This window comes from Lepidochelys olivacea (assembly GCF_965140295.1).
Source record: "Lepidochelys olivacea isolate rLepOli2 genome assembly, chromosome: 1".
Taxonomy (NCBI): Eukaryota; Metazoa; Chordata; order Testudines; family Cheloniidae; genus Lepidochelys; species Lepidochelys olivacea.
Genome location: NC_140411.1, coordinates 216876833 through 216888970, shown reverse-complemented (window position 1 = coordinate 216888970; position 12138 = coordinate 216876833). Strand labels below are relative to the sequence as shown.

General features: G+C 41.9%; 1 protein-coding gene across 1 annotated transcript; it reads right to left on the bottom strand.

Annotated features, from left to right (window-relative positions):
• Nucleotides 1–1392: 1392 nt before the first annotated feature.
• OLR1 (oxidized low density lipoprotein receptor 1) lies at nucleotides 1393–10261 on the bottom strand (the record flags this gene model as incomplete). Its single annotated transcript, XM_084628212.1, has 6 exons — nucleotides 1393–2286; nucleotides 2570–2688; nucleotides 3654–3805; nucleotides 6817–6966; nucleotides 8206–8304; nucleotides 10177–10261. The coding sequence occupies 6 exons, from the start codon at nucleotides 10259–10261 to the stop codon at nucleotides 2148–2150; spliced, it is 744 nt and encodes a 247-aa protein (XP_084484338.1). The 3' UTR covers nucleotides 1393–2147.
• Nucleotides 10262–12138: the final 1877 nt, after the last annotated feature.

The window sequence follows — 12138 nt, the reverse complement described above, 5'->3', positions numbered from 1 at the left end:
CCCTCACTGTTTTCTCCTGTAATTCAGTCCCTCACATCAGCCTCACTAAGTAAGCACTAGCTAATTCTGACCACTAAATCCAGCCTGTGTTTTTGGCTCCTTCCTCAGGCCAGCACACAAGCCCCTGCGTCCCTTCTTCCCTGCTCCGGATCCATCCATTGGTCCCCATTTGTGTCTCTTTCCTTCCCTCTGCAGTTACGTAGTGCCCATCATAGCCTCCTCTGCTGCCAGGAGGAGGTAACAGGGCTTTAACATCAGCTACTTCAGACTCCCCTGTCCTCTGTGTGCTAGAACATTAGTCCCTATCAGGGACTCCACTCCTGCTATGGAATGAAAGTGCCTCTTTTTTCATCACAGCATAAAACACTGGACATGAGAAAAGTACTCTGCCTGTAACTGTCACCTCATTCCCCTTCTGTGCCCACTATGTCCCTCACCAGCCATTCTGAGACAGCACTACTGAGGAAGAGCACAGCCTTCTTTGGTTCTATGGCTTGGTACAATAGTAGAGTGACCTTCACCTTTCTCTGTCTGCCTGACCTCAGATCTTAATTTTCACGGAGTACATCAGAAGGGTATTAAATATACACATGGGCAACTAGTGGGAATTCCTGGTGACAGCATCTAATTCATTCTTGTGGGTGTTTCCAAGTAGCTTTGGAGTTGGTCAGTGCCATGGAGATAAGAAATCCATGGCTCTGTCTCACCTCTGCCCATTCAGCCTCTCAAAGTGCTGCAGAGGTGTGTGAGTCACACAGAAAGGCTCTGTGGTGGTAGGGCTTTCCGCAGCCAAAGGCCCTCTGCTTATAAGTTTCTTATCCTTGAGGGCATCATGCACAGTGGCTGTCTAAGAAGCATGCATTACACAAATTATCACCATCAGTATTTATACACGTTGTAAAACTCATAGTAGATAGACTGGAAAATGGAATTTGGGGAAGTAATTAAGCAAACCTGATGCACACTAAGGAAGTTGCCCTGCATGGATACTGCATTTCTTCCGTAATCACCAGATGCAGCACAAAAATAGCTCATTAGCTATTGCCTACCCCTGGCATTAGGCCTTCAAAATCATGGGATTTGCTCAAAAACCATGAGATTTTTTAAAATAAATGTGAAGTTCTTTGTATTTGCTTTCTGGTTTCTAAGCCTTTAGGGTGAACTCTGGTCATGTTTTCAAGCTTTTCTTGGTAATCATGAGGGCTAGAAACTTACTCTTTTTTAAATTAAAGCTGAGATTCTGTTGCAATCTCTTGATTCCAGTGGCCAGGGCCAGTATCAAATATTGCCAGACTCACAATAAAATCATGAGAGTTGACAACACTGAGTATGCAAGGAGTGTTTTTATTTTTAAATTCAGGAGAACTCAGGGTTGGCCTAACTGTGCTCTCACTGAGGTTACTTCACTTGGAAAATCTCTTCCTTAGTTTTGTTTCAAATGAAAGCTTGCACTCTACAGAAATTGACTGGGCCTCTTACAAACTGATCCTTTGGTGTATCAGCAGGGAGCACTGGGGGACCTTCTCAGTTTCAGGTCTCTGCATGTAGCATACCAGGGTTGGAAGAGATCTCAGGAGGTCATCTAGTCCAACCCCCTGCTTGCTCAAAGCAGGACTAATCCCCAGTTTTTGCCCCAGATTCCTAAATGCCCCCCTCGACGATTGAACTCGCAACCTGGGGTTTAGCAGGCTAATGCTCAAACTACTGAGCTATCCCTCCTCCTTGCTACAGCTTTCCCTGTCGTTTTCTATCTTATTTTGTAATATGTTTGTGTCAGTTACTCAGGCTATCCCTCCTTCTCTGAGCAGGCATCAGCAAAGGGTAGGTGTTGAGATTAGACTCTGGTGAGGCTCAGTGAGAAACAGGAGAGTGTGAGGGTTGTCAGTACCGTTGAGTGAAGAAGAGCTGGAAAGGAGCTGCTGGAGGAAGGCTCAAGGGTGAATCTAAAGGACTGGCTAGTGTGTGCCAGAACACAATAAAGTACAACTTTGGTGATCCCTAAAATTAACCTTGACAAGTGAGCTCAGATTGCGCACCTCTCTTTTCTTTGTCACAGACCCCAGTGGTAGAGACGACTCCATAGAGCAGCATCTCAGAATGTGTCTTTCTCTGGAGATCTGCACCCCCTGTCTGTCTGATTAGCTCAGTTAGGCAGTCCCCACTGGATTAGCAACTTTCTCACAAATACAGAACTTGTATGACCCACACTCAGCAGCGTGAACATTTGCACCTTGAATTGACACACAGATCTGGTAAAGACTGGAACTAGCTTCTGGGATACGAAACCTGGAATAGAAAGTCAGAGTTTACAACCAGCTGCAGCCAGTTTCATGTGGTAAAAATCACTAATCAACTTTATATAAGCCCAGCCAGTGCCACCCCTTTGAACTTGAAGTAGAAGTGCATTAAGGTAAATCAGCTGTCAAGTACAGTCTGTCTACCTAGTGGGCGTGTGAGTGATGGATGACTAGGAGGTTGGGTAAGTGAGTGAGTGAGTCCATAATTAAGGATCACGTGTTCCTTCTTCATACCTAGAAATTGAACCATTTCTAGCCATGCAGAGACTTACAGGTTAGTGGAGAAAGCTGTGCCATCCTCCCATAACCAGGACCCATCAGCATATTTACGAGATAAGGCAATCCAGAAAGAATAGGAACTATAAGACTGTGCTGATCTTATTATGAAACCCTGTATGGAAACATAAGCAAAGCTCTGAATCATATCCCCTCCATAGCCAGACAGAACTGGAAAGCTGCAAAGGGAGAGAGGCACAGAGAGAAACAGAAGTCATTGGTTTCAGGTGTTTATAACAGAGGCTTGTTTTGCAAGGAAATCTGCCTTGGGTTTTCCAGTTCCAGCAGTTAGTTCTATTTCACAGGCCAGGAAAGGTGATGTGCTGAATGAATAACTATGGGCTCAGCACTTCCCAGGATCATGTAATGGGCCTGGGAGAATTCTTTCCATCAGACTCTGCATACAGCAGTCACGAGGGAAGTGAAAGGTCTTAGCCCTTGAGATGAGTTTTGTCTGGTGTTCTGGTTAGGCTGGCCAAAATCAGAGTAATCAAATCACGTGCTTCAGGGTTTAAACTGATCAGCAATGGGAGTCTGGGAGGAATTTTCCCCACAGTGAACATCTTTGCCTTCCCAGTCAGGTTTGCTTTCATGTATTACATTCTGCTTCATCTGGTATTGGAGGGATCAGGAAATGAGATGGGCTGGGTGTTTTGATCTGGGAGGTCAGGGAGCAGGATGGCAAGCTTGACTGACTACTTTTCTAATTCAGTAAGGCAAGAGATGGAAAGCCAGCCAAGTGGAGGACTAGCGGTCTGTTCCAACATGTCTGGAGATTGGATATCAAATAGAACTGCTAAATGATCTACTGAAGTTTGATTTGAGGTGGGATAAGGAAGTACATGGAACAGCCGGCTCTTAGCTGGTAGGGCAAGTCCTCTGGCCTGGATCCTCTGATAGGTATATATAAGCATAATCAACTGGTCAGTGGAACTACACTGATTTACACCAGAAAAGGATCTAGCCCTATGTTCCTATATATCTGAGTCTGAGTACCATCTCCTGGATTTTTCCTCCACTTAGCTGAACATTAGAAATAAAAAAATACCCTTAAAGTAAGAGAGAAAAATGAATCATTACCAGCTCTTCCTTACTCTCCATCTTAAGAAATCTGGAATCCAGGGAAGAGCAAAGAGCTTTGCTTTCTTGCCAAGTTTTCCATTTGGTAGAAAGGAAGTAACAGTTCTCTCCATGCTGTAGCCAGTTCTCAGGACAAAGGCTGCATCTATGTCCTTGAAAATAAAATACCATATCACCATGCTTATCAATAGCACCATCTAGAGATTCCTGCTAAAGGGTCACAGAAACATCCACAAACTGTATTATGGAACAGCAATAGCCACCCTGTAGTTAAGGCTGCGGCTAAGTCAGCCAAATCACCAAGTTTGGCTGAGCACTTAAAAACCAAATTGAAGAGCTTCCTACAGCTCAAGTAATACTAACCCATTTAGAATTTGATCAGATCCACCAGGGCTAACATCTCTATTTTCACAAATGAGACCTTGAGTGCATACAAGCAATGGGGACCTTGTTTTATGTCTCAGCTGAGTCAGTACATCCATCAGCACAATACTACCTCTTCAGTCTATCTTTCCCCTTAAACTTGCACCCATGTCTGTAGAAGGGTATGAGAGAAAGCTGCTCCTGAGAGCCTTTGGGCAGGTTGGGCTGCAAACACACAGGGGCAGAGGCCTACCGTGGGAATTTTTTATTTACTCTGTGTGTGTTAATTAATTTCTTAGAGCTGGTAGGAACATTTGAGACTAAATGAAGTTTTGTTGAAATATGCTGCTTAGTCAAAACTGAAATGTCTGGGAAAATGTAGCAGTTTCAGCAATGTTTTTGCTAGGAAGGTTTTTTGAGAGCAGCTCCCCCATGTTGTATAGGCTGGTGGTTAGGGCAATGGCCTGGAATAGAGGAGACCCAGGTTTAAGCCCCCACTCTACCTAATTCATAGGAGAGTTCTTCATCCCAGATCACTCTGGGAATTGAACCTGCTGTGTCTCCCACATCAGTGCCCTACCCTTCAGGCTGTCCACACCTCTTCCTTAATTGAAAAGCTAAGTTTTGACCTGACAGTGGACATTGACACAATTCCATTCTCGCGAAAACATTCACAAGGTTTTATTTTGGTTCCAGTGTGGAACGAAAACAAAATTTGGAACCTCAAAATTGCCATCAAACAGAATTGTTGTCCCATTATTTTATTTATATCATTTGTAGCTCTATTATTTTTATTTCTTGTTCAAAACATTGGGCCTGATTCTCATCAGGCTTGCACATTATGAAGCCATTTACACCTGTGCTACCATTCTGATTTGGTGGCATTTCATATCCACTTTGCACTCTTTTTGTACAGGTGTAGATGATGGCACAAGGAGTAAAGCAGGAGAGAATCAGACCCATTATTCCTTAAGAAGAAGCCTTTACTGTTAGTGACTGTGTTTATTCCTTTCTGCCATACCATTTTGTTAGCTGATTTCCCCTTGAACACCAAACTGAGACTCTGGTTCAATACTGAAGTCAGAAAGAAGCAATCAAAATATTGGATTGTTTTTCTGACCCTTGTGCAGACTCCTCCAAACTCAATAAGTCTGCAAAATTCCTGCGTCTTGTTGGGCTGGCAATACAATAATGAAAACAGTCTTTCTCTTGTGGTACTTTGGGAGGTCCAATTCTGGCTTACAAATGGATGCAGGAATTGTTATTATTTGTGGGATTTTTTTTAAAGTACCCAATACTATTTGGAGACTTCAGAAAAGTTTCAGGAAACTTGGTTCTTGTTTTGGGATGGTTGTTTCTTTCTGCATAATGGTTCGCCTATCTGTAGTTCACAGCACAATTTTATATTGCTACAAATCCATAGCTAACTAGGAATGTCATAGTTGCCAGTGTATACCCTAGCCTCTCAGGACTTCATGCTGGATGGCAATTAGGATGGAACAATGTGGAATATTGAACCCTTATGATTTGATGTATTTTGACTTTCTGTGTAGGAGACTGCTGCTATTTTGTGTTCAATTTAGAGGCAGAGGGGATTACCACAGAAACTTTTGTTCAATCTGCTCCCCTCCTTCCCTCCAATATGTGTATGGAAAACCTAACAAACTCAGATCTTCATGAAAAGACCAAACCCATACCAAATAAGGGATAGAAAAATCACCAGCATAGGGTCTATTAAAACAGATGAGGAGTTTTGCTCACATCCAGTAGAAAGCAGTGATGCTCACACTAAGCTTTTCATTGCCACATACTAGAAAGATTTCAGAGTGGTAGCCATGTTAGTCTGTATCAGCAAAAAGAACAGGGAGTACTTGTGGCACCTTAGAGACTAACAAATTCATTTGAGCATAAGCTTTCGTGGGCTAAAACCCACTTCATCGGATGCATGTAGTGGAAAATACAGTAGGAAGATATATATATATATATATATATATATATATATATATACACAGACAGAGAACATGAAAAATGGGTGTTGTCATACCCACTATAACGAGAGTGATCAGTTAAGGTGAGCTATTATCAGCAGGAGTGAGGGGAAAAAAAGGGTTTTTTTTCTAATGCTGATAATAGCTCACCTTAACTGATCACTCTCGTTACAGTGGGTATGGCAACACCCATTTTTTCATGTTCTCTGTGAATATATAAATCTTCCTACTGTATTTTCTACTGCATGCATCCAATGAAGTGGGTTTTAGCCCACGAAAGCTTAATCTCAAATAAATTTGTTAGTCTCTAAGGTGCCACAAGTACTCCTCATTCTTTATACTAGAAAGAGACTGCCTTGAGGAGATCAATATATTCAAAAAGTAGAGCTACTCGGGAATTTTCTGACAAAATGTTTTTTCTTTGGACAATGTTGATTTGTCAAAACCAAAACTTTATACACGAAAGGGTCAGTTTTGACAAATCTGAGGATTCAAAATCTTTTGAAAAGAAGTTTTGAAATTGTCAGAATGTCCCACTTCAACATTTTCTAAATAAAGACTTCCATTTTTCATTTTCAAATTTTAGTAATTTATATTTTAAAAATATTAACAACGATTTTAAAAGGGTGGTATCAAAATAAAATGTTTTGATTTGACCTGATCCATTTTCCCCCCCTGTTTATTGGTTCACGAAAATTTCTAGATTTCAACATTTCATCCCTAGAAAAGTTTTTTTCCTAAGCTTTTGTGGGATGGAAAAAAAAAAACATTTCCTGCCCAGCTCTACAAGCACTCCCTAGAAAAAAAGTTACCTCTGTAGCTTGCCAGTTGCTGCACAGTCTCCGAAAGGTTTAGATTCTGCGCTTGGAGAAACTCCAGCTGCTGGGTGAGGTTTCCCAGAATTTCCCTTTTCTGGGTAAGGTTTTCATGCCATTCACTCACTAGCTGGGAAACCTGAGTGACTTCAATTCACAAAACAACTAGAATGAAATTGTTCCATTTAATATTAGAGTATGTTATATATTTCCATATGAAATGTATATAAATGTATATATGTTGAACAAAAAGTCAAAAAGGCATCCTTTAAAAAATGGAACTTAAATCCTAGTGAGGAAAACAGAAGGAGCATGAACTCTGGCAAGTGAAGTGTAAAAATATAATTTGGAAGGCCAAAAAAGAATTTTAAGAACAGCTAGCCAAAGATTCAAAAAGTAATAGCAAAAAAAATTTAAAAATTAAGTACATCAGAAGCAGGAAACGTGCTAAACAACCAGTGGGCCACTGGACGATCAAGATGCTAAAGGAGCACTCAAGGATGATAAGGCAATTGCAGAGAAAGTAAATTATTTCTTTGCATCGGTCTTCACAGCTGAGGATGTGAGGGAAATTCCCAAGCCTGAGCCATTCTTTTTAGGTGATATATCTGAGCAACTGTCCCAGATTGAGGTGATATTAGAGGAGGTTTTGGAACAAATTGATAAATTAAACAGGAATAAGTCACCAGGATCAGATGGTATTCATGCAAGACTTCTGAAGGCACTCAAATGTGAAATTGCAGAACTACTAACTGTGGTTTGTAACCTATCATTTAAATCAGCTTCTGTACCAAATGACTGGATGGTAGCTAATGTGATGTCAATTTTTAAAAAGGGCTACAAAGGTGATCCTGGCAGTTACAAAGCCTTACTTCAGTACCGGGCAAACTGGTTGAAACGATAGTAAAGAATAAAATTGTCAGACACATAGATGAACATAATTTGTTGGGGAAGAGTCACCATGGTTTTTGTAAAGGGAAATCATGCCTCACCAATCTACTAGGATTCTTTGGGTGAGTTAATAATCATGTGGACAAGGGGGATCCAGTGGATATAGTGTACTTAGATTTTCAGAAAGCCTTTGACAAGGTCCCTCCCCAAAGGCTCTTAAGCAAAATAAGCTGTCATGGGATAAGAGGGAAATTAAGCCTCACACCCCAGCTCCCTGGCAGCATTTGAAACAGGCATTATCCCTGCTTCAAAGACTGTGAAACTGAGGTACAGAGAGATTGGACTAAGCTCACACAGCAAGGGAAACTTTCCAGATCCCCTAATGCCCAAGCTGTGCCTGAACCACAAGACTGCATTTCCTCTCCTTTAATTTATTTCAAAACATGTTAAGGGTTCACACTGAATTCTTAGCCCAGCTTCTCTGCTGATACTTACACTTCACACTCAGGACCCCAGCTGTTACCAGCAAACCCAAGCAGAAGATCCCAAGAATCACTGCTGCAAGTCGCCAATAAGGAGATGGAGGGGGAGATTCTGAGATAAAGAAAAGGAAGGGAATCAACAAATAAATGGATCCTCTCACATCTCACCAGTTCATACATAGCCCCAAGTCAGCAGTGACTGAAAATCGTTCCTGTCTGATGGCTGTGCAGCTATGTGAAATGAATTGATGGGTTCAGTCCAGTTCATAGTAATACTTTACAAAAACTTCCCCAATAATTGTGCTGCTGATTGACCCCCCCTTCAGCAGACAGATGCCAAGGACGCATTGGACCCTGGAGATAGAAATACCCAGTGGTATTTATATATATAGATAGGTTCAAATTATTGAGATGGACAGAATAGGATGTAAGTGACTAACATATAGAGACACGGAAATGTACACATGTAAGAAAAAAAAACCCTCCCCACCATATGCATTCGTTACCAAACACATATGTATATGTCTAAAACATGGCCAAGGTTTTCAGTTGTGGTTAGTGATTTTGCGTGCCTTCATTTTTGAGTGCCCAACTTGAGACACTTTGAAGAGGACTAATTTTCAGAAATTACCCTCTAAAACACACATCTTCTGAAAATCAGGCCCCTTTAAAGGTGTCTCAAATTGAGCACCCCAAAAAATGGACATTCAAAATTACTTCTGAAAATCTTGCCATGTAAACACGGACATGATGCACATAGAGTACACAAACATAGACATACATGGAAATATATAGGTACATACAAGCAATATGGAAACAAACATATATGCAAAGACAGATAGGCAATGTATGCATAACCACACACACACACAATAATCAGTACTTCTCTGATTCCAGCTGATACTCTTTGTCTTTGGTAAAAAAAAAAAAATCTATTCCATGCTGAAGGCACCCTGTGAAATCCTGTGGGATCCAAACAATCCAACATCTGAATTAATCATCCTCATTCCCAACCCTAAGGGGAAGCACTCTACAGAGTCTGACTTTTTACTCTGTATCTAAGATCCAGGAATCCTTCTGAGGGCTGGTAATGGGGTAGCCACTAGATTGGCTACGGACAGAGAATCCCCCAGGAAAGTGTTCCTCAGTCTTGTAAATTGATCAATTAAGATCCTGTTGGAATTTTGTTAGACTAATTCTTTGTTCCTCTAGCACCTTTAATCCTGAATGGTTTCAAAGCACTTTAAAAACTGTATATACTCAATAGAACAGGGATCAACCACACACACAGCACTGTTGTGAAGCTACACAGCATTATTTTCATAGACTCTGAAGTTAAAGGCCAAAGGGTCTTTTTCCACCCATCTGTTCCATCCCTTGGGGGGACAATCCAGAATTGTTCCTACAGAATATTCTTATTCAGTTTTAAATAACCCAATAATAATAATCCATCATTTCCCTTGGGAAGACTATTTTGCTGACCTCTAGGAATTGATGCCTAATAGCTAATCCAAAAATGTACCTTTTTTCTTAACTTCATCCTATTATGCCTAGTTAGACCCCTTTGCCCCTGCATAAAGAGGTCCTCTGCATTCTTGATATATATACTCTTCAGATACTTGTAGCTATTAATCATACTCCTTCATTACTAATTGGTTAGTTAAGAGATATATACTGAGGACCAAATTCTACACCCCATGCCACCCAAATGGCTTCAGTCCCGGTGATTTCAGGGGGGTCATTTGTGTGCATATCAGGGGATAATATGAGTCTTAGCTCTTCTACTCTTTTCTGAAAACCAACCACTCCAGCTTCTTAGCAGTATAGCTCCTCTCCCTCTAATTTCTCAACAGATTTCTGGTCCTGGAGCTGAATGCAGTTTTCTAAGAGACGTCCCATTGGTGTATGAACGCAGAGGGACAACACTGAATGCTGTGTTCTAAGTAAGCAAGCTCACCATGTAAGATCTACCCCACTCTGTTACCTTTCACTTTGGCTTCATTGGGCTCCTGGTTCCTGGGCTGCTCCAGTGTCATGAACTTCAGATCTGCATAGGTCACTTCAGCCATTTTTGGCAAGGTTCTGAGAGAAATCCTATGGCTGAGCGCACAGAGGGAGATACCGACAGAGATACAGTTCTGGGTGTGATCCTTCGAATGGTCAGAATGAAATGAGATGAAATTAGAAATGAGAGAGTGATTCATCTACAAATCAGGCAGGGACTATGGCTCATGCCAGAGTTTTATAAAACAAAATCTGGGCCATCTGGGGAGCTTGTTTTATACATTGTGGGAGCTTTTACAATAGCTTCACAAGCTGACATTTATTTCTTCATCTGCCTCTGCACAAACACAGTGGGAATGGGATAGGGAGTCTTGCATTTCTTGGTTACTGCCATAAATGCATAGAGAGATTTATGGAGACAGAGAGTGAGCTGAAATGTGATTAATAGGAAGCGGGCTAGAAAAGGCTAGATTCAAACTGTGCTTACACAGTTGACGAGATAACTGGCTTATGACAAGATAACTGGCTCTGTGGATGAAGGGAAAGCATTGTTCCTTGACTTTAGCAAAGCTTTTGACATGGTCTCCCACAGTATTCTTGCCAGCAAGTTAAAGAAGTATGGGCTGGATGAATGGACTATAAGGTGGATAGAAAGCTGGCTAGATTGTCGGGCTCAATGGGTAGTGATCAATGGCTCCATGTCTAGTTGGCAGCCAGTATCAAGTGGAGTGCCCCAAGGGTCGGTCCTGCGGCCGGTTTTGTTCAATATCTTCATTAATGATCTGGAGGATGATGTGGATTGCACCCTCAGCAAGTTTGCAGATGACACTAAACTGGGAGGAGTGGTAGATACGCTGGAGGATACAGAGGGACCTAGACAAATTGGAGGATTGGGCCAAAAGAAATCTGATGAGGTTCAACAAGGACAAGTGCAGAGTCCTGCACTTAGGATGGAAGAATCCAATGCACCGCTACAGACTAGGAACCGAATGGCTCGGCAGCACTTCTGCAGAAAAGGACCTAGGGGTTACAGTGGACGAGAAGCTGGATATGAGTCAACAGTGTGCCCTTGTTGCCAAGAAGGCCAATGGCATTTTGGGACGTATAAGTAGAGGCATTGCCAGCAGATCGAGGGACGTGATCGTTCCTCTCTATTCGACACTGGTGAGGCCTCATCTGGAGTACTGTGTCCAGTTTTGGGCCCCACACTACAAGAAGGATGTGGAAAAATTGGAAAGAGTCCAGCGGAGGGCAACAAAAATGATTAGGGGACTGGAACACATGACTTATGAGGAGAGGCTGAGGGAACTGGGGATGTTTAGTCTTCAGAAGAGAAGAATGGGGGGGGATTTGATAGCTGCTTTCAACTACCTGAAAGGGGGTTCCAAAGAGGATGGCTCTGGACTGTTCTCAGTGGTAGCAGATGACAGAACAAGGAGTAATGGTCTCAAGTTGCAGTGGGGGAGATTTAGGTTGGATATTAAGAAAAACTTTTTCACTGTGAGGGTGGTGAAACACTGGAATGCGTTACCTAGGAAGGTGATGGAATCTCCTTCCCTAGAAGTTTTTAAGGTCAGGCTTGACAAAGCCCTGGCTGGGATGATTTAGTCGGGGATCTGTCCTGCTTTGAGCAGGGGGTTGGACTAGATGACCTCCTGAGGTCCCTTCCAACCCTGATATTCTATGATTCTATGATTCTTTACAGATTTCTTGAGGCTTCAGTGCAATATGTGTTTCAATTCTCAACTTTATTACACAATTATTAAACACTTAGTAAATTCAAACAGTGTTCTTCAATGTTCCCAGTCCTCACTAGTCCTGTGGAGAAACAAGAATCCAAGCCTCAGAACTGAACTTGTTTTTCTAGGTGCTTTTGTGCTCCTGCATGGAGTTCTGACTCCTAAGGTGTAACAGATCCAGTTTTCATAGCCAACATCCCACC